Here is a 23,732-nt window from a genome sequence, read left to right on the forward strand (position 1 = left end):
GCAGTCAAGAAATGGAAGGAAGGTTTAATGCCAGATAGCGTTCGTTTCATTCTGGTACAAAGTCACACTATAAGTGGTGAACGATTTAAGGATTGCCATGTGAAAATTCTAAACATATTTCTCATTTTCGTAAGGACGCTACTGCGGGGGTGAAATAATTCTGAATCTGCAGGGATTCAGTCATTTTAACTAGTACATTGTCAGTAAACTCCCCACATTTGCGTGCCCAACGCAAACCCTTAATACAACGACAGCATTCGCATGACACAGAAAAAAATACAGGTATGTGTCTGATTGTGTGCTTATCTTGAACTACTACTGCTGCGAAAGTCTAAGTGGGGGTTAAATGTGCTTATTTCTGCAGGTTCGTGTGAGAAATGAGTTATCATTGACAATGCAAGCAATAAGAGGACGTTCCAACTGTTTGCGATATAGGTAATAAAATCATGTTCAATGAGAAAGGCATAACAAATGGAAATTAAATGACACTTTTTAATTTCCAATAATTCCCTCTGTCTTGTTATGTAACTAAATTTTTTCAGCAAACAAGCCTCGGAGACCCCATATGCATTCACGTACACATAGAATGAAGTGAGCACAGTCGAATCAACCCCCCAAGCACTGAACTTCCCGTAACTCTGGGGTAAAGGAATATTATACCATCTGGTTTCATTCATGTTCATGATTCCTCAGGCCAGACCTTTATAACAAAGTTCACCGAATCCTTTTTAATTGCATCTTGTCTCCCTTTGGCTGTTTTTCTCAAATACATGTGACGACTTTAGTGCGCGCTACCTGGTGTGGGGACAGCGGGTTTCAGGATCTACATTTGCTTTAAGACATCTCTGACCACTGATTGAGAGCAGAGATATACATGTGTGTAGGAAGTAGGCTCATGTCATGATGACTTTTTTTATTTCTTTGTGAACCTGGCTTTATGACCACTATTGGCCTCTCTCTGTTTGGGTCAATATTAGAACAGATACTCCATCTGTTTCAGTGTTATATTGTTTGGTGCGAAGAAATGCATAATTATTATATTAAAAACAGAAGAAAAAAAATATGGCAGGGTCAGATCATGACACTCTAAAATGTGTGATAGAAAGTGGTCACAGAGCGGCAAGTTTTCGAAATTTCGTGTAGATGAGAAAACATAAGCAGCAACAAGAACAGGACTCGCCGACAACAACATCACTATCCATTAGTTACAAACATCCTCGACAAAATTTCCTTTCACCTTTTGCTGTCCATAATATTATATAATCTTGTGGGGAAAAAACTAAGCCTCATAGGGCAAGACGAGGTAACATGTAACGTATAGCTGTGTCTGCCCTTTCTTCTCTGGTGTAAACTGCAGGAAGCCCACGTTTTTGCTGGGAAAAGGTCCCGTCTGGGTAAAATTTTTATCTAGGTACATGAAGGTTTCATGGTAAAAGGTCCACTTTTTCAGAAAAAGACCCCCCCCCCTTTGATATTTCTGGCTACGGGCCTAGGTGGTCTTGTCTTCCAATGACAAACACATAGTTACTGAACTGTGCTGTAATGGATTAAAGGAAACATCACCCTGGGCTTAGATCATGCCTTTATAATTCTGAACTGTAAAAGAACCAGAATGTTGGCATATTTCTTCCGTTTTCACAAATATTTTTGTAGAATTGCTGATCCCCGAGTGTTAACGCACATTGCTTCGGCATTACGCACAGTGATTACATTTTTACCACCTTGTATCGCTATAATTAGGGTTTATGTAATGCCTTCTTCTAAATTAAAACGAGTTCAAATAAACATCCCATTTTTTTTTACATCAAATCCCCCGCCTTTCGAAAGACCTTCTGAAATGTTTCTGGGAGAACATTATCAGTGAGGGCAAAATCAAGAAAAACATCCAATGCAGTACACAGTCAAGTCGCGTAAGTTAATTTAGTTATCTGAATGTTACGTGGGATGTCCCGATCAGAAAACGCTTTTTTTAATATCAGACTTAAGAATTGGAATTTCCGTTCCTCTCAGCTTGATGTCCATTTACTTACAAACTCCCCGCTTCTGCATCCTTTTAGTTTTAGTAAAGGGATCTAAAACGAATGGTTCGTACAATGCACTTGGAACATGAAATGGAGCGCAATTACGCAGCAGCGAGAGTTAAACATATTTGGAACCTTATAGATACTAGCGAAGTAAATCAAAGTCAGCGGGTCGAAAGGTTAAAATTCAAATCAGAACCTTGTCTAATAGAAACTGAAATTGAATCCCGCGAGTGAAAACAAGTGTGCGTGCGGTATTTTTTTACAAGATCGTCGCTCGTTTGTTATTCATATAAAACCGCATGCGCAATGTTTTTAAGCTTTTACCTAGGCGACTTTTTTGATGTAAAACGCAACAAAGATTCCTAATTGAAAATCAACATATAATTTTCCAGCGACTTTAAAAGCATGTCAAGATAAAAAGATTTCAATAGGATAAGTTTCCCCCCACAAATTAAATGAATTTTGAAATACGTGTAGGTCTTTAAAATGGGTGGGATAATGATACATGTAATAACATTTGTCTTTCACAAAAAAATAGAAAAGAGGCTGGCTGCCTTTTGATTATTCACGAAACATACTGCAAGTGACCATCACTTCCCATGAAAGCAGATGGATTTATGATAACATTAATAAAAAAAGAACCCCACTGTTGCAAGCAAGCAAGGGAAAACAAAAAATTATCATACAAATACCTAGTTTATTTCACTGTACTCAGACAATTTATTGGACCCCTTCAGAAAACAAATGTTTATTCGTATTTCAACATGCAAAAACATCTATTACAATAAAAAGCATATGTATCAAACATCACTAGATTGCACTTCGCTCATATCCATGTCCATCCCCTTAGTCAGCAGATATTCACGGAATTTTTCAACGCTGTCCTCTTCTTCGTCTAATAATTTAAGTCCGTGGACTGACATTTCCTCGAGAGAGCGAGGTGAACTACCCCTCGTAGAGTGTTCACTGGTTGTGCTCAGAGGACTTAACGGCGTTAAAGGCGTTACTGGTTGATTTCGCGGTGTTCCGCCGTTTGTAGTTTTCTCCGGTGCTTTTTCGGCGACAGAGCGTTGAGGCACTGCTTCCGCAGGGCTCCTTAGCAGAGGGCAGTTTTCGCTTTCAGTTACAGTTTTATTAGGCGTTTTAGGTAGATAAGAAGGGTTGTGAGTTAGGGAATGAAGTTGGTCTGGTCTAGGTACCGTACTGGGTTCTCTTTCCCCTTTTTTTGGAGGATTTACTTTACTGCCGCTAGAATCGTCAGTAGGTTTTGTGCGACTATTGTCATTGAGACCTAGCAGAGGATAATTTTCGGACGAAGAAAAATTAGACAATTCGTGTTCATTTATGGGATAATTGTGTTTTATATCAAAACCATCCTGGCGTTGTATAAATGGCGTGTAAGCTTTGGAATTTTTACCTTCCTTATCTTTGAGCAGGTATTCTGACTTGGAATCTCCTACAACAGAGTTATTTAAGAGAGGCGCGGTTTCACTCTCTCCTTCTTCGGTATTCTCAGATTCATTTTGCGTACGGTGCTTTGCTGAGATTTTTCCAAATGAATCCCATTGCTTCGTAACTGGACTTTCTCCCTGAGATCTTTGAGACGAACGAAAACGTAGACGTAAAGCCGGTAACCAGCTTTCTATTAAATCATCGCTCGTCTGGCAGCTCGTTTCCTGCCTTACAGGCACCAGGGATCCATTCGATGCTTCGGACTCGCACGAGGTCAGGAACTCATCCACCTCTTTCTCTACCAATCTCCGCTTCCACGATTCGCTTTTCCCCTTGGTTTCTGCGGGTTTTGACCGACTGTTTAAATATGTATTCTCCGCTGTTACTTGCTCATCAGATTTCTCCTTATTGTCCTTAGCAAAAAAATCTTTGTCAAGAACGTGAATGGAGTCTTGACGCCAAAGACGAAAAGAACGGCTGGGATCTGGCGCCTCTGGTACCCCACGTTTTCCCTCTTGATCCGAGGATTGTGCACCAGGCTTGCGGGCGATGGTGTAGGCGAGTTGAGCGATGACAGAACGTCTGGAAATAACAAGAAAAACGATAAAAATAAGTTTTAAAATCATTGACACAGGAATATAATAACAGGGAAATATTTCCGATTATGATTAAACGACCCAATAAATATATATGTGTGTGTGTGTGTATGTGTGTGTGTGTGTGTGTGTAGCATTTTACCACCCTCATAAATTGTTATACTTAACGCTTTTCTCGAAAGTTTATTTTCCACTTAACAGTGTGTGTGTGTGTGTGTGTGTGTGTGTGTGTGTGTGTGTGTGTAGCATTTTACCACCCTTATAAATTGTTATACTTAACGCTTTTCTCGAAAGTTTATTTTCCACTTAACAACGATGTAAGATTATTTTCTGAACAGGCCTCTATAACCATAATTTTTCCCTGTCAGTTATAAGAACAGACCCATAAATATTGATAAATCTGTTAATACATTCACTGCCACACACAAATGCTCTGGGTTAGACATAAAAACTAGCCACAAAAACAGGGTAACATCCTAGGGCGGTAAATGTATCTCCACAAATCTACAGCAATTGCGACCGCTTGCAGTGGTGACTTAAAGACTAAACATTGTTTTCAACACGCGGCACTTATTAACTCTTCATGTACTAGCACAGCGTGCGAACGCGGCCAGTGCTATCTTAAGTTACATCACTACTGATGTGATCAAAATGCAAGGTTTTACAGATGATTGATCACACATTCGTTTAATATATGGCACAAGTTCAGTGCTATAAACCCATGCTGGTGATAAGATATAACAACTAAATTGCACCGAAGAAGTGCACAGCTAGAAATAAAAAAACAAAAAAAGAAAATGCATGTTTGTAACAATGCGAACACATTTCGAACCAAAAGCGGCTATGAAGCTAAAGATCAATGGATAAACGACGTCAACTTGTGCCAAAGGGTAGGCCTATTTTGACCATGTCAAACAAATATTCACAATATGAAAGAACATCTGATCTCTTATTTAAATGAAATAATGTTTTAATGTGTTAGGGCCACGCAAATATCGTTGTCACAACTACCACACCAAACACACTTGCTTTCGCACCTAAGACAATGGCGGTATGCTCACATCTACAGTTCATGCATGCGACATGGGTGCAATATATCAATACAGTGTTGACTGGGATATCTGCTACATTACAATAGTGCATTAGGGGATAACTTCAACGGCAAAAATACAACTATTCCCATGGAGATGGATAATGCACTTCGTATTGCTTTTTGTTTAATGTGCTTGGTACCTATTGAGCTCGTCAAGGCTGTTCCCAGTGCCCGGAGAGCCGGTATCATGAGAATCCAGTGAAAAGCGATATCTCCTCAAGAAATTGGTTGAAACCCTGAGCGAAGCAAATCAGTGAAAAGAAAAAAACATGTAAAAGGCATATGTTATTCAATACCAAACATTTTGATATTTTGATGGGTCATCAATTTCATCAATTTAACCCGAAATTTAAGCTGAAAGGGGATCATTTGCAGTATAAAGCATAAAAATGCCAGGTGCATGTTACAGGATTTCATATTCTCCATTCAACAAGTATTTTGTTATTGATGAAGGAATTGTGCGAACTTCAGTCACTAGCTAAAATTGACGCAGATGAAAAATTACAAGCTGGCTGTACAGCTGTCGTAAGAACAATCCGGTGAATCTGGTTGGTATTGCAATGAAAAACATGCGCCAGTTTTTAGTGAACGTGTAAAGGTATTAGTTGTTATAAAAACAGAAAAAAGCACTTGTTACAGATATGTTGTTAGAGCAAATGTGAATCGAACAACATGTAATGAGAAACGCATCCAGATAATTAAGCCACTAGGTTAAAAAATTAATGATTAGTAAGATACACGTTTGCAAAATGTTATGTTAGGCAAACAAATAAACGAAAAAACATGATAATTCGTTAGTATGAAATCAGTTACATTAACACATACATTCGACAATGTATGAAAAGGAGTGTGTTAAAATCGCACTTGACTGCAAATTTGATGGTAAAATTAGCACAGTAATGCCAGTACGATAAAAGAGCGTGTGTTTGGATCAATACTCTTGTTAGTCAGGGAACTGGAGCCTGAAACAAAACAAACAGTTCTTTAAAGCGTAAGAGAATCATTCATGACAATAACTTACTTTTCATCAAATGAATTTTTGGTATGCTGACTGGATCCTATGTGGCACCTGACATCTTTGGTGGTGGTGAACGCGCTTCTGCTGTTCCGATGTGGTTTGAGCAATATAATGTACAGCTTTGGAAAAAACAGAATCACCAGCGCAACTGTCGCACTGAGGCTAACGCACATGCACATGGTTATAACCTTGGATTCGCTGCCGAAGTAGATGGGAACAAATGCCACCCATATAACACACGTGGTGTACATTGTGAAACCGATGAATTTAGCTTCGTTGAAGTTTTCTGGAACGTTTCTCGTTTTTATGGCGTAAAATGTGCATGCTGCAATGAGAAAGAAGTCAAACCCCATGGGTACCATGATGCCCAGCACCGTTGTATTACAGACGAGTTTCACTCTCGTTGGTGTTGGATAGTCAAGCGTGGAGTTGGCCGGTTGATATATTAGAGTGGCAATAATGCTTCCACACTCGAGTATAATAATGATAATTGAAATAAATATTTGTGCCGTTGTTCCCATAAACCGGGGCTTTTTGGTCATTATCTTTTTCTTACTCCTAGCAAGAATCCTTGCAATACGATTGGTTCTTGTCACCAAGGCCCCATAGATCATTGAAAAAGCTAAGCCAGGTAGGATTCTTGTAATGTAGCACGAAGTCTCGGACGGTTTGGCAAGCAAGGCAAATGTTGTAAAATAAGCTAGTACAATGCCAATGAGAATGATGTAACTAAGTTCCCGTGTTGAGGCCTTTACGACAGGCGTGTTGTTGTATTTGAAAAAGATGACCAAAGTAAATAGTGCTAATCCTGTACCAACACTTGCAAAAACACAGGCCACCACCGCCTCTGTGTTTTGCCACTGCATGAACTCTATTTTGATCGGCAGACACACTACAAAAGAATGAAAATTTAACAATCAAAGAACTGTAAACTTTAAAGCTTATGTGTACATTATATCGACATGTTTGTTCTCAATAACCGAGTGATCACGTAAATTATAACTGTAATTTGATGTTGTATCTTACCATGCTTTCAAAACAATTCTAAAATGTAAAAAAAAATAATAAAAAAATAATTTTATCACTAGACAAAAAATTATCCTGAACCTCAATTTCAGAGTTAATGCTTCCATCACTGACAGAGGCCTACTGAGGGGAAAAAAGGGTTACTTTCAACTCTAAAAGTCAGAGTGTGGCCTCCATAAACTGGAGAGGAAAAAAGCTATCCTCACCCGTTAAGTCGTCATTTGGCCACCAGCCTTTTGCGCAGTTCTCACACTGAGACTCGCTAAGAAGAATCTGATTTTCCTTGCACGGTATACAGGCCCAACAGCAACGCTCACTCGCGTCCAGAAATTGCTGAAAAAAAATATAACTTTTGTAATATAATACATGTATAAATAATACATAATATAACTCAGTTTTTGAGACATTTCAAATCCCAAACGCAGATTTGGCACAACTATGGTGAACAAAACAAAATTCGAGTCCTTTTGCTGCCTTAGCACGCACGTATGATATTTGCTCGTCTATGAGTAGCAATTATAAATCCCTTAAACAGTGACACACCGAAACCGATGGGCAGTATAGTGTACCAGTAAATGTAGGCCTATAACAACTCCAAATCATAAGACACCTGTAGCTATCCTTTCTCATCATGATTACTTACTTTCACTTTCCCCTTTGGACACGGTCGGCTACACGCTGACTCAACGTGGCTGCTTGTGTTATCATTTTGCGGCCACTGGATGATACTTTCATTCAGTACAAGAATTCCGTCAAGCCACTCCCCAATTTGTACATAGGATGCGTTAAATTCGGTGCTGTTTGGAGTTTGGAAATATTGGTAGTTCATAATTTCATACCTGTAACAAATATACCAATACCTTGCTTTAGAGAAGGCAGTTCAAGGTTTCGGCACCCCAACTTTTTTTTTTTTTTTTTTTTTGGGGGGGGGGGGGTCTAATATAACCGCATAAGGTTACCGATTATGACAGAAACCTTACACTTAGCATAAGAAACACTGTCAGCAGCACTCAGTAACTTGCAATGCAAATGGCTGCTCCATATTCAATACAGTCATGTTCCAACTACGGTATTTCCTACATAGATCGAATATTTGATTGCGCCTCAGCGCCTCTGAGTGTTTCCTGGCCTAATTGTTCAGAATAAAAACACAATTACTATTATTTTGATTAGAATCATCATCATTAGGATAAGTAATCAATTTAATATGCTAAAAGTAGCGAAAAACGAAACCAAATCAATAGGAAATATACACTACACCCGACACCTTAACAATTACGAACCAAAGCGCTCACCTTCCTGGTGGATCCCCATTCTGGTCAAAGTAAAGAGATTCATTGGCGTAGTTTGTGAAAGACACATTAATAAGATGGCTGAGGAAAATGGATCCGTTAACAGGGAGGAATCCGGGACAGACCCCAGGGCGGCCATTACAGACGAGCTGGTGAATGTTGTGGAGTGCATGGGCCATGGTGTAGATAGCGTTTACAACAAACCCTAACTTAGCATCTTGGACGTAGTTAATACTAAGATCTTCTTCGCCAGAACCTAGAAGTATAACAATTTTAAAAAAATGAAAAATAAAATAACCGAAAGATAATGAAACTAACTTAACGTATTTTGAAATACGAAACTGCTTTCCTCACAATTTTAGAGTATCATCGAATGATGCATGGATTGTTTGTCCTCCACTATTTACATACATTAATACATACAATGTCTACAGTGTACCCTTGGAAGTAAAGCTGGAAATGAACAGGAATGGATGCTAATGCCGGGTAGTGCGCCTTTATCAAATCTTTCTAATAAATTTTTAGAATATCATCGGTTGATGCATGGACGTTTTATCCTCTGCTATTTATATACATTAATACATACAATGTCTACAGTGTACCCTTGGAAGTAAAGCTGGCAAAGCCCAGAAATGGATGTTAATGCTGGGTAGTGCACCTTTATCAAATCTTTCTAATAAAATTGCGAGCGAAATCTGGTAACGTGAATTCGTCCAAACTTAATTAGTCTTCCGCTGATAACGGCAATTTTGCATCGAACCACAGTTAATTATCATTATCAGTTTTCTCAATAATTTGCCCCGGATTTGGAGATAATAAGAATTTGAAGATAATGAAAATTACCCACTGGGCATTCTGAAAAGACAGAACAATCAACAATTTTACCGGAAGAAACCAAAACGTCGCTATAGAAGTTCGCAGAGTGTGATACCTAGTTGGAAAATTGATGAAATTAATGATTAATTTGCATCCTCCCGCCAGACGGTGAACATTTGAGAATAAATATGAAGTATTCCCGACGGACGAATCAAATATATATGTTACGGGTACAATGGTGCAGACCAGACTGATATTGATATATAATCGATATCAATCTGATAGAGTCGCCAAGCATGATATTTCAGTTTTTTTTTCGATATGTGCGCGTGTACGTGCGCGTGTGCGTGTGTGTGTGTTGCTTGCAGCGGATACCTGTGCAAGGAGCAGAGAATCTTTTGTCTCTGTTGTCCCCATTTATATAGCACTGGAACTTCTCTTGCCAGAAATCTTGGAACCAGGGATTTCTGCTTGGCTCAAATGGGCTGAGGTTGAAGTAATGCTGATCGAAGGCTCTTAACGGCGGGGAATGGAGCCGTATAGACATGCCGCCTGCAGCGGCCTCCTCCAGGTCCTTCACGACATCGGGCCTGACCGCCCACCCATCGCTGGAACCACAAAATAATGAAGATTTACGACTAATCAAAGATCATTAACAGAGATAAGGGACTATTTTTAAACACATCCCACTATCCAGTATTTCCTAAAATTGGAGATATTGATAAAGACATTTCCTTCTGGCTACCGGTCATTTCAAAGACTATAATCTCTTTCTCTAGCACAAGCGAGAACGCAACCATTGTCCTCGAGAAAATTGAAAGAGATAACATATTTATTTTTAATTTTTATTTGACGATGACAAACAGAAAACAATCACCTTCCAATAAACAGAAATTCCCCAACGGCGTTTAACCTCGTCGTGGCATTCAGGAGCCCTTTTACTGTCATGCCCTCACAGAAGCAGACGACGACGCGAGCGTTTGGTGTTTCCTTTAAGTTCCTGATGACGGTGTTGTAAGACTCATAATCTGCGTTATTCTTTACTTTCTCGGCAGTAGCAATACACAGTCCTGCTTTTTTGGCAATTGCCGTGAAAGCTTCCATTCCACTAGCACCATAGTTCCCTATAAAAAGACAAACAACGAAAGAATATAATATGTCCATCAGACACGTAATCTTTATACGTCATATATGGAAATGTACACTATTCTTTCCACAAACTGCTCTAAGTATAATAGGTTATATCATTGCAGGCAAGTGTCCTCTTTGTCTTTGTCATGAAATTCTACTTTTGTCTCCATCAATTAAATTAGGTCGGTAATTTCAACAATGAACCATGCCATATCATCGCTATACATAAATAAAATCTGAGACTTTAAAACAGTCTCATTTATTCCAAATGTCTAGAGGTATAGCAATTTGATGCCGACTGATTCTCCCGTATTGGTTTCAGAAATGCATTTGCCAAGTGTGTGTTCACGGTTACCTATTAATGCCCTGCATTAAACAGTATCTTGTCTGTTTTTGAAGGCATCACATTGATCTACGAGAGATCATAAGATGAGGTCGGCATCAAAAAGAAACGAAAGTAAACCGCATTTAACTCGGGGTGTATATTACGAGCAGTCCCTTAAGGGGATTGCCGATTGCCAAATGCCTCCATCAATCAGAAAAAAAGCCATTTTGAACAATTTGAGCTGAATGGCAGTTTCAGATGGAATGTATCAAGCTGACAAGACAGAAAGTATAAAGCATCATTTTCTTATACCAGATTTCATTTGGCGCCATTTTGAGGTTAATCAAACCGGACATTTTATTAGGCCGTTCAACGAAGTCACAGCATAGCGTCATTGGTCAATCTGAACAATTGTCCTATGTATCTCAGGAATATAAGCGAGCTGCACATTTTGCCTACTAAATTTATTAACGCTTTTTGGGACATTTTGAACATCAAAACTAGCTTTTCAATTCACAAATAAAACCATAATAACAAAAGATACAAAAAATATATAATTAAAGGAAATATTTTGAAATATCTTCCACCGATATACAGTTTTTATTTTCCGTTCATCAATATGGCTTCAGCTGTCATCATAGGTATGATGATGATGTTGAAAAAACAAATATAAACATTTACTGCTATATCCATTTTCTTCACACTAAAAGCTTATAAGCATGTATACGATTTTAATACATGATCTACAGAAGAATCATCTGCAATAAAATGAAATATTTGTTATAGAAAAAATCTAACACACAAACTCCATCTGAGATGGATTTCAGCTTCTCTTTCTGGTTTGAAAAGCATCAGTAAGAACACTGTTACACCAGGATTCCTTCCATATGTCATATTCAATATGATCTTATCTTATTTGAGTATTTTGCAAATTCCAAAATTAACTTTTATTTAATTGTGAAGATATTTATACAAAACTCTAGAGAGTGTTGAATCAATATAAATTTGATCACAATACATTTATCTGCTCTAAAATTTGATGTTCATTGAGTTGAATACTCTTAATAATCGTGACATATGTCGTTTTATTATTTGCCTAAAGAAAAAAAGTCCCTTATATTAACTTGTATTCACAGACGTCTTCCCAAAGTATTACTCGCGTACTTGTACCATCACAAGTGGGACTACTTGAACTCTTCTCAACCCCACAATCAGCATGTCTGTATTATAGGCAGCTTTAAGTGAAATTAAAACTACACAACAGGTATTCATATCATAATATCTCTTATGTTTAAAAGGCCAATTCTTCTTTTCAAATAATCTCAGAAATTGAGCTATGTACCCCATTGTTTAGAGAATTCATTTCAGGTTATCCAATTCAGCTGAGATTGCATTTATCGTCCTCGAAAAGAGATAGAGAGAGAGGAAGACGATAACATTGAAGACTTTAAAAATAGTGAGATAATTAAATGTGTGCACTGAACTTTCTTTCAGTTCTTAACGTATTAATAATTTCCAGGACAAATATGTTCTTATGGAAGCCTTAAGCAATGTATTGCTGCTTACTTATTTAAGGTCTAGCGTTCAATAACCCATTCCCTACATTAGTTAAGAAGGCGATAACAGTAATTACCTAAAACTAATGGATGTCCAAACGTTGGGCATAGTTTCCTTCATAACTTCATTTTGAATAATCATAATGCTATTACCATGTTCCCAGAATAAGAAATCCATCGAGACTTCAGTTATATGTTTTTGGATTACTGTAATCTTTTGGAAACCGTCTTTCGAAAACATGCTTCAGGACAATTAGACAGATGATTAGATTGAACCTAAGTACAATATTTCATATCACTGTAAGAAAAAAAGCCTTTCCGACGAATGCAAGAAACTTTATAACTGTGTGTTCTACAACTTACTCTTATACAAACTTATTCATAGAGGAGGAAGCATGGGCTGCAAAGTACGAATTAGATAGTGATTAAGTTTGTGTACTTTGAATAACCTCTTCTGATTTATTCGTAATTTATTATACAGAAAGTAGTGCACATTTCATATGTTTATCAGACGTGTACGGATATAGCAGTGAAGAAGACCGTGCCGCTCCTCTGTCCTTTCTGACATGGTAGCACCTTCAATACGAGTGACGTCTGTTAAAGACCAATGTGGCCTCAATCAATTTCTTTGATTCTTAACGTAATTCAATCATACTGATTCATTTGTTCCAGTGCATCCTTTCTCCTGTAATCATCATTCTAGTTTTGCCGTGTAAACCGCCATCCGTGAAACGCCATTTCATGGACCACCTATGCCATATATAGAACTTTGATGACTCGTATGACAAATCAAGGAAAATCAGTTCAATAGAGATCGTAATGCATATATAAAAGGGCGAAAATTACATTTGTTTCTTCGATAAGATCGATAGAGTTGCGGAAACTGTGTGTTCCAGATATTAAGTCTTCGGCAGACCACAGTTGCGAGGATAGTTATATCCGTTTCAAGGACTTGTGCTTTTCACGGCTTTTTATTTCACAGAGAAATTGTAAGGAGACATGCTTTATCAATTGATAGATATTTTCAATTGGTAAAGTATATCAACTGATATACATTTTCAATTGATATACTTTATCAATTGAAAATATCTATCTCCACTGTCAGAACATATCATTGTGAAAGAGTTGAGTATGAGTGTGGGACAACATGTGCGTAGAACATAATGTATTACCCCCTTGATTTTCTCTTTTTTTATTTGGCATTTTCTACAGTCTTGTCAACACGATAACAACATCAACAAACACAGTAAGGACATGTCGTGTGCATATCGAACACAAAAGTATACTTATGACCACGCGCGAGTATACTTGTTGTCTCTCAGTAGGTTAGAATGGTACTTTCTCAGTATAGAAAATTCTAACAAGAACAACTTCGCAAAACAAAGAGACCCTCCAACGTACAGGGTGACTAAAAACGTCAGTACCGGAGACTTATATAGTGGAAAATCTCTCTTCAGCCCTCGTAGTGTATATATCTATTCATGACTTTATTATAGAAACAAGTAGATACACGTACAGAGGTTTTTCACAACACTTACTAGTATGCCGCGAGGTTTTTATAAGACCATTTTCGCCTTAAGAGTGGATAACCTAAGGACAGATCTACAAGTATCAGATAAGTGATAAAAACGCTTTATGTTAGAAAACTCATACTCATCAATACATAAGTTTGATGTAGATACAAAACAAAAAATGTCACAAAGTCTTTTACTATCTTGCGTGCCAGTTGGATTTTAAAAATCGTTGTCCTGTGTAATTTTTTTAATTAGAAAACTTAAGATTAAAATTCAATTTGGTTGCTGCGTCAAACTCCAAACTGATACATTGATTCACTATCATGTGAATTTAATGGGCATTGGTTCAAGTCGAACATATTTCCGTGTTTATGTCAACATCAGTTGTCTGTCGTGTTTTTTAAGGCCTCTACCTGACCTGACCCAGTAAACTAATGACCGAGGTCATCATATAAGTCTATAGGTTGACAAACACCTTCGGACAAAATGTAATAAAACGTTTAAGTTTTCGGGGTTTGCGTGACGGTCTGAAAAAAAAGTAAAAATGAATTTTGTTTTTGAGAGAGAATAGTTATGAAATTGAAAAAAAAAGCCGGAGACATTTGATATTTGTGACAGGAATTTCGATACACTCCTTCGAAACTACTGTCATCATTTGATTAAAAATCAATTCTTTGGGTAAATACCACTTCTTTATTGTGGTGTTTTATTAGAACTGTATTATAAATTACCTTTTGAATTCCTAAAAAATTGATAAGCACATTTCCTTTTAAAAAATTGAAATTCATAAATATCATAAATTACCGCTTCCGTTTCATTGAAGAGTACATGTTATTTTAATTTTTGTTATCTACAGTATGCTATATCTGAGATGAGTATTATGACTTAATTATTTCCATATTACTTGTATCAGTCTAAATCCTAGATTTCTTACGTAAATAGCAAAGTAGACAGGAACACGGAATCTGCGTGTCACCACGATGTCGATCTCGTGTCTTCTCATGTTGCGTGAAACTGCTGGCAAACTGCGATAAGTACTCCCTACTCAACTTAATCCGTTTACAACGCCGCTTTGACAAATCGGTGTAGAGTGTCACGTCTTTAGTATCAATCGATCCCTCCTCCAACGTCCGCCCAATTATTTCATTATTTTAGAACCATTTAGGGGCACTCATGTTCAAACAATACAACAGTAATGTGAACATTCCAGACACGTCGGTGACGCACACAATTTGTGGAAAAGTTGCAGACTTCGCTCATTATTTATACTACTGTTCCCTCCAATATAGAAAGAAGTCAGCTGTAATTCAAAAGTGCACATTTTTGTATAATGTCCAGAATATCTGCGTTACCTTATAATTTCACATTTGGTACGTTTATACAATTACATGACTAATGGAGTTTACAGACAATTGCCACGAAACCGTTTGGCCTTAGTTTGCCCATCGCATGTAGCTAACCGCCAATAAGACCATTTAATAAGGAGTAGAAGGTTAGTAATGACTTCACCTTCTTCAGGCGCCCGTTTACATTTTTCCTCAGTAGACTAGATTATAAAATGTTTACTACCCGATGTTTACTACTCAATGTGTGAAGGCTGTTACTTTAACTTTAGCCACGGCATAATTTTGTTCAATACAGTGGAAAGTTGTAAAATTTTGCTGTTTATGCCGAAAAAAAATACAGTCCATATCATGCTTATTGTGATCTATGGTGAGAATTGGCCATAAATACGAAGCAATATGTTAAAAATTGTGAATGACAGGTCCGTTACGACCATCCAACAGCCGTCTCTGTGTGTGGGTAGGTATAGGAATATCAACAATATTGATGCCAGAGAACTGAGTCATTTCGACATTCTGCTTCTGCTTTAATCATTTCACAATGAACAATTTCCTCCGTATAATTTTGCATTAGCAATGATTGCTTTTTCTTTTTTATAATAGGAACACTGACCGTAAAACCGCCACTGTGACAATGCATAATAAAATACAATTTCCAACAATTACCGCTGAGTATACTGAACAATGTTTTATTATTGTAAACAAACACAACACTACGTTAGAACAGTGGGTATTGTACCGAAACATTTAGATGTCAAATATAAACAAGTACACGTTTTGTGTTCTTTGTTAGACACTGGTTCAAAAAAAAAGAACAGCAACAATAGCTGTCCTTGCCGTCCCTGCTTATTTTGACCCAGGTTATCACTTCAGAAACAGTAAACAGGATTTTCATTGCCTTAACACCCACTTTTTCTTTGATAATCTGTTCTCATTTCCAAAGGCAAGACAAGAAATGCCATCACTACCCTTTTCTTAAAATTGCATTTTCAAGCGAGCATAGGTAACGAAGAATGCACGTCCACGTATCTATTCAATTTGTTTAAAACAAGTGAAAAAAAAGAAGTGGTCTTGAAATAGATACTCATCGGGTATTTTTGAATTTGAAATTCGATAGAGTGACAGTCGGTAAGTTTTTTTTAGTATTGAGGGCCCAGGGGAAATTACTTGTATCGTTTATCGCCAAAATCCCTAGAAGTTGTCTTTAAAGCGCTGTTAAAGGGTCATATCAAGGGGCTAAATACAGAGAAGGGAAATCATAACTTTTAAGCGAGTTCGACACATGTTTACCTACTTTATTTTACAATAAAATATCTTAATTAATAACTCGGTAACTACATGATCTTTTCATATCGAGCGGTATTCTTGGGTGATACAATATGTACCGGTACACTATGAGGGACCCTAAACCGTAAAAACGCAATAGATATATTAACTCCCTTTTACAAGTTCTAAACAAGTGCGCTTTCTACTGTGTATTTTAATCAATAATGTATTTGGTCGTGTCGAGTGCGGAAATTCCGTTGGTTGCCTCTCTTACCCCAATTTCTCAAAGTGTATCGGTAAAGGCTGTTCGATAAAGTAGGCCTATGTGAAAAGGGCCTATATTAAATGAGATACAATATACAGATATTACACCATTGGTTCCTACACGTAAAAGAGCACGTATGGTAAACAGGTCACATGCAAGCACATGCATACAGTCCAATTCCGACCATAATCTAATACATTATGCACCACCTCCAGTGAGGCGTTCGTGTTAGGTTTGTACTTAGTTCAGCGGGCGCGTGTATCTAGGCTCTCTGTTCGAATGATTTTTTTAATATACATAAGAAATCAAAGATGACCAAACAGTGTGTTTGTTACAACAATCTGCCTTGTTATTAAAATAAAACAGAGAAAACAGACACCAGAAAGCTTATTGATGCACTGCGTCTAATTAAACCAAGGCAATATCTGTAAATTGATGTTTCACACGTATTTGCTCCTTGCGTAAGCCACGTTGTATAAATAAAAACAACGCGTCATTGACCCCCACGCCCTCATGCCCTGCCAATGAAGCATTAATTTCTATGGCCGCAGTCCACCCAGGTCGTATCTCAACGTTCCTAATATAACAAACTTACTTACAATGGCCCCAGTTCTTTTTAAACGACAGGTTTACCTTTCGGTAAATACTGTGGTGTAGCTGCACCGAGCCACTAGTGAATGTAGTTGTTATCATCACGGTTTGTTATGTAATTAATATGTGCATTTCTACGTGTGTTTGCACTGGAACTTTCACGTGTTTGCTTGTGCAAATGCAAGAGTCAACAAGTGTACCATCTATGCTTTACACATAAAGTTACAATAGCAATTTCTTCCGTGGCTTAACTCAGATGTATTTCCCCAAATATTTCAGTGTCTGCAAGACGAGAAGCTTTCTACCTATACTTTAGATTTTTACCTTTTTTTTACAATTATGATACGTGCCATAACACAACCCACCTACAAATGAAGACTGGATACAAAATACTGTTTTTGAAAACATGCAACGCAAGTTTAGAGCTCTAAATTATATCAACCAGTGTATCGTCTACATGGTATCATATTTGTAGCACTGATTAATTCAACAGCAATTTTGTTGTTTATAACACGTACAAAACTCGTAAATGAGAATGAGAGAGAGAGAGAGAGAGAGAGAGAGAGAGAAAGAGAGAGAGAGTCGTTTGATACAGAAAACTGTGGTTCATTTACTAATAATTGGAGAATATTGAGAATGACAGATCAATTTTTGCTAAGTATGATGAATAAGGTATCGAATTGTCAACATTTAAGGCACCATTTGAAAACCAACTGAAGACGGAGAATCGCAAAAGATTTTAAACATCAACTTGTACGAGGCTGGCGATACGTATAGAGGAAGAACACCTCGGGTCTGACGTGAATTTATTCCCAGCGGTAAAATCTATTATCACAAGCTCCACTGTAGGCACATATCATAATTGCTCAAGGTTAAAACGGAAACAAAAGTAATAAAACAGAGAGAAAATGATAGAAAACTTCGACCCCGTAAAAGTAACTCTTCCAGAATCGATTTTCGCAATGTAGCACTAAGAGCAAACTGTTTCCTTCGGTCATTTATTTTATGACAGCAAGTAATAACGCGCTAAGGTTAAATAACCCTAAGTTTCCGGTACATTAAGAAGGGCTGCTGGCAACTTTAAGGGGAAAAAAACAAAAAGAGGTAAAACACCTATGCACCCATTCAATCTTGTGAACATGCAAATGTCGGTGTAAAGAATCTGAGGGTCCATGTTATAGATTTCGCCCTACATTAGATTCATACAGGTTAGGGTTAGCGTGACGTGAGCGGGTCAAAAACTAGGGCAAATCAATGGAACCGTACCCCGAATCACAGGGGACTCTGTCGTTCATGACACGGGATGCAATTAGGAATATCATTGAGCTGTATGTAAAAACACATTTATAAGATGATGAAGAGTTATATACTGTACATTCAGGTATTGAACATCGTTTTTGATTAAAAATATATGGGTATATATATTCAAGCAATAAACAGTGGTCATTATTTGACCCAGTTCTTTTCTTACCTGAAAACCTGAGACTGTAACGAAAAATCAATATATAATTCATAACTTTTTTAGGGATTTGTATATTTATTTCCATGTCCCTTGAATTTCACTTTTGTGACATACATGTAACATGAATAAATAAATTAATTAAAGGACAGACAATTAATTGAAGAAAATAAAATGATCTTGGTACCTTCGAGCTAGTTGCACCGACAGCCCTTGCAATATCATATTACTATTTGTATTTAATTTACCTGTTTAGACTTTCTTTTTCCTCGATTTTTCAAGTAGTGTGACCCTTAAGCTTTATACTGTTTTCGGGGAAATGATTCCAATGTCTATTACATTGCCTAAAACCTCGAGTTATGTTTACCATATGCAAAAATATCAATTATAAAGATATAGGTAAATTTAAAGTAAACCAGTGCCCACCTTCGCCTTTATACGGGCTGGCTATATTAACAATGCACCATGTAAACAAGTGATATTGACAGATTACTACAACCAGTCCAACTCGCTCTCATAACGCACCATCAGGATTTGAAATTCTAGCATACATATAGTTGATTTTGATGCATATTCTTTTATTCTAAATCTTTCTCAGCTTTCTGATTATTTTTCTTTCAGTTTCTTTACAGTTACTTTACAGTTCTTAATTTTCCGTCTTATTACACAATCATCTACAGGATGTCTCTCTTTTCCTAACCACATCCTTCTCTTTAAGAGTAATAACAGAAAGTCTAGAATAAAATTGATTCTCAGGCCCCTGGACTAGCTAGGAAGTGAGACAGGTTTACGTGATAAGAGCTCCTGGCTGCTGGGATATCAGACAGATATTGAATTATGCAATCTCAATGTTCCCGGATCGAAACTTATAACTATCTTATCCGTAACTTGGTCGAATAGGACTAGACGTGCAGGCTACGCGCAAGTCCATGTTTCACCTGCACTTAAATGTGAGGACAAACGCGCAAAATAATTTATTTATGCTTTATGTACTCTTCTCCGCATCAGTAAATGAGCAATCATTCCGGCTAATTTCTATGTGATAGTAAACAAAATAGTTTTGTGTGCTTATGATATATTTTTCTATTGAAATGACACTTTGGCTGCTTCTATTTTTCTATAACATGTGCGACCTTCTATCACCTACACTTATTACCATCCCCTATATCACACTGAAAGTAAACGCCGTCTCTTAATAAGCTGTGACGTACAGTGCACAGCTGCCTTCGTCTAGAACGACCGAAAATAATTAATAAACAATGAAGCGAAGTTTATATGTGTGTTATTTGATGTCGCCTTGTCATTTAAAACCATATTGTCTAGCTTGTGTGAGATTGATCTTGAATAACCCGGACACATATATGTACATAATTGGATTCACGCCTCTAGTAATAACGACTTAAGATTCAGAAGTTCATAAAGTACGGACGACAAGAATGCTTACAAAACAAAACGTCTGCAAGAAAACGTTTGTTCGAACAAGATTGTTTTCGAAGTGAATTTCTTTGAACATACACCTGCACAGAGTTAAAATGTACCGAGAAGCGTATCACCGAAAACACATGTGGGTATTGGGTACCCTCTACCAGGGCGACTGATAGATTTTTACGGATATTCACTATCTAGCTAGAGACATATCTGTGAATATCCGTAAAAATCTATCAGTCACCCTGGTAGAGGCTAGGTATTGGGTAAGGTATTTTGTACTGGTAGTAAAGGTGTCGATAATTTCAACGACACAGCATCGCCTCAGATTCACGACTGGCTGATGATTGGAGTGTTAGGATAAACAGTGTTCATGAAATGTAAAGCCAAATCTTACGACGAATATAAGTACACAAAACACATGGGCACTCAGAGAGAGAGAGAGAGAGAAGGGAGGATGGTGAGGGAGATGGCGACGGTGGGAGGGGAGGAGGAGGAGGATGATAATAGACTGGCTACATGACTTCATGACTTAGACTTTGTAGACTGACCGGCATTACGGATCGATAGATTTTTATGTCAAAGGAAAAGTAATAAATACTACAAGTAAATGAAAACGTATATTTGACCTCACACACAAAAATCTGTACGTACTTATTCATGTTATTAAACTCACCTTCAGTATACACAGTTGATATGTATGTCCAATTGAACTTCAACACCACGTCCAGCATGGCTTTGGCCTGTAAATTATCTGGAGGGACAACACGTAGAAAATATTTATACAGAGATTTGTCGCTTAAATCTTTACTGGTCGCTGCATACCCTATCTGGGGAATATTAAACAGCTGTAGCAAGTTCTGGACTTGAACTGTGACGGTGCTGGACCCTGGGCCGATGAGTCCGGCGATGGGTTTGGGGGATTCCTCGTGAACACAGTGCTCTTCTTGGGTCATATTTTCAACGTCGTGGGGTTCTATGCTCGCGGAGATGGAGTTTTTGATAAAGTCTATGCTTTGTTCAAGAGCCACTGGCGGATACCAGCAAGAATCGCGAATGTCGCATCCCAAGGTGACGTTCGGTAGTAAAGTAGTATCGTTGTTTATAGCATCCAACGTAAGAAGAAATGCCTCGATACGGTGCATCCCGTACTGTTCCCATATCTCCCCACACTGACGAGTGTAAGCGGTCTTCTGGGTAGGTTGACGGTGGACGGGGAATAGAGCCCCTAAAATCACATCTCCGTCGATTGAAATTAATTTCCTCTGCTGACCTACACTGGCCGGAATAGGCGCACAAAGTAGCACTGCCCCTATAGCCCATACTTCCCATAGTAGCTTCATTCGTAAATTTGCCATGTTTTTCTCCGCGTCATGTTGCGCGTGTATGGTTTTCAGTAGGATCGGAGCACTTAGGGTCACTAACTGCTTTCAAACGATATGTTTTTAACACAAGTTCAAAAACTCCAGTGCAACAACAACGTGAATTAATGAAACTGAAATGTCCCCTATTTCCCATTGCCTTTATCTTGGTCAAACCACGCGGCGAGATCGCTGATATACGCTGCAGCACAAGCCACCGGTCGATGCCATGTCTGGTCGTTTGCTTCGAGACACGACAATGGCAGATTGCAATCGGTCAAATCCGTTATTATACCTGTCACTGCTCCAGCTCCTTAACGTCATCTAATTTCTGTTCGGGCTCATCTCTCATAAAAGATGGATGGTGCGACTGTGCCGCGTTCTCCGTCTTGGTCAGTTTATCACACTGATAACCCTATGCTGTTTTCATGTGGTCCTTGCCTCGTTTAAATCCGGTGCGTGCTTGGCGGTGTTTGTTTACAGCCGCGTGTTATGCATGGAGAATTTGGTGTCCCATAAGGTTTTCCCTCGACTCCCGGTGAGTGTATAGTACAAATCCACCACTTGCAGTGTATTCTACACCCGGTTCACATCAGTTGTTCTTTTCAGAAGCATGTATTATTGAATCGGTCCTTGCTGTAGTGTATTGGTCACTCGCTTTGTTTGATCGCACAGTGAACTTTGACCTCCAGTCTTGTAGCTACAATAAAAAGTATTGATGAATAGGTTAAGGTAAATGTCGCTGCCAGATCTTTATTCAATAATATTTTAAAGCGTGTCCCTGCTATTTGTACTTTGTAGCTACACGAACTTGAACGCGATATGGTCTCTTAATGCTTGGTGCGTGATTAATGTTATTAATACCGGTAAGCTTGACGAGAGAATAAACCGTGACGGCAACCGCGGAGCTTAAAATTAATAAGGCGGAGTACAGTGTGTACAACAAACCTTATAGCTTCCAGGCGAATTACATGTTCTCTTATCTTTCTATTTTTCTTAGTTGGTTCTATTGTACTACATGTATGATGCATTTACGATTTCCAGAGGTGAGGTGATAGCATAATAATAATAATAAACACAACATGAAGTATTAACTATCAAAGAACTGATGGTACAAAGAGTTTGTCCTCAATCCAACGCTATAATGTCTTCAGTGTTAAAAATATCCCTCTTCTGACGCTTTCATGACCGCAAGCGTGACCACATTCAAATATAACCAATCAGAAAACTGAGCTACATGCATTGGTCATACCCTGTAAGCCCATATCAATAAAATTAACCCCGGCTCGTGCGATGCGTCAATAATCTCCCCTGCAAAGTGACCGACTGCCGTGAGTATATAATAGTCGACAGGCACTGTCGTGACAGACCGTCACGCTGAACCTCCATAAATATCTATGGAAGCTCCATTATCAAATCAAATTAAGATATTATAACGGGGCTTATATTCAGTACAATAGTGTATAACATTTCATGAAAATGGCCACCGAAAAATGAAATAAGAATAATAAATGACCATTTCTCTTATTAATATACTGTGTATCTATTTACCCATTGTTAGAATTATAAAAACACTGGTCAAGATATTAAAATACGGCTGCTTCTTTGCAATTGATATACTGTGTCAATGTACACACAATGGACAATAGAAGTGTCACCCCCTAAATCAGAGTAATCAAATAATAATCAAGTAATCAATAATCAAAGTAGGCAGATCTTGCGCAGTTATAATGCCTGGTTTACTGTTTTTTTTTTTTTTTTTTTTTTTTTTTGTTTTTTTTTGTGAAATTTGATGTTAATAAAATGATACCAGGAGCATATCATTCCACAGTCATTTATCTCCCCCAAAGTATTGGTTCAGTAGGGTGACACTTCTATTGTCCATTGTGTGTACATGTTTAAAGACCGGGTTATTGCGTTCTGTTGCATTCATGTTCTATTCAAATACTTAACATTTCTATCAGCAAGTTATCAGAGAGTTTATAAACATCTTTATTATGGATGAAAAATGAATGACAAATTAGAATCACAACTGAAAAATAGAGACCTAGATTAAAACTTCAGAAATATTGATATGACAAGATATACAGCCATAATGGATAAGGTCATTTTTATACGAAAAGAAATTTCTATATCTTTCGCTTTCACACGAAAAAAGAGAAAGTAGTTTAACAAAATT

General features: G+C 37.8%; 1 protein-coding gene across 2 annotated transcripts; it reads right to left on the bottom strand.

Moving 5' to 3' along the window:
* Positions 1-2,701: 2,701 nt before the first annotated feature.
* Positions 2,702-22,291, bottom strand: LOC106155460 (metabotropic glutamate receptor 1). 2 transcript variants are annotated; one of them, XM_013530330.2, is made up of 9 exons: positions 20,869-22,291; positions 10,195-10,441; positions 9,693-9,925; positions 8,505-8,757; positions 7,853-8,048; positions 7,416-7,542; positions 6,187-7,075; positions 5,306-5,401; positions 2,702-4,058 (listed from the first exon to the last, which is right to left on the bottom strand). In XM_013530330.2, the coding sequence occupies exons 1-9, from the start codon at positions 21,548-21,550 to the stop codon at positions 2,825-2,827; spliced, it is 3,957 nt and encodes a 1,318-aa protein (XP_013385784.2). In that variant the 5' UTR covers positions 21,551-22,291; the 3' UTR covers positions 2,702-2,824. The 2 variants fall into 2 exon arrangements, with proteins under 2 accessions (XP_013385784.2, XP_086857389.1); XM_087001263.1 differs by lacking the exon at positions 5,306-5,401 and having other exon boundaries at positions 20,869-22,288.
* Positions 22,292-23,732: the final 1,441 nt, after the last annotated feature.

The sequence above is a fragment of the Lingula anatina genome, chromosome 1 (genome assembly GCF_051362555.1).
Source record: "Lingula anatina isolate TDL-2025a chromosome 1, LinAna3.0, whole genome shotgun sequence".
Lineage (NCBI taxonomy): Eukaryota > Metazoa > Brachiopoda > Lingulata > Lingulida > Lingulidae > Lingula > Lingula anatina.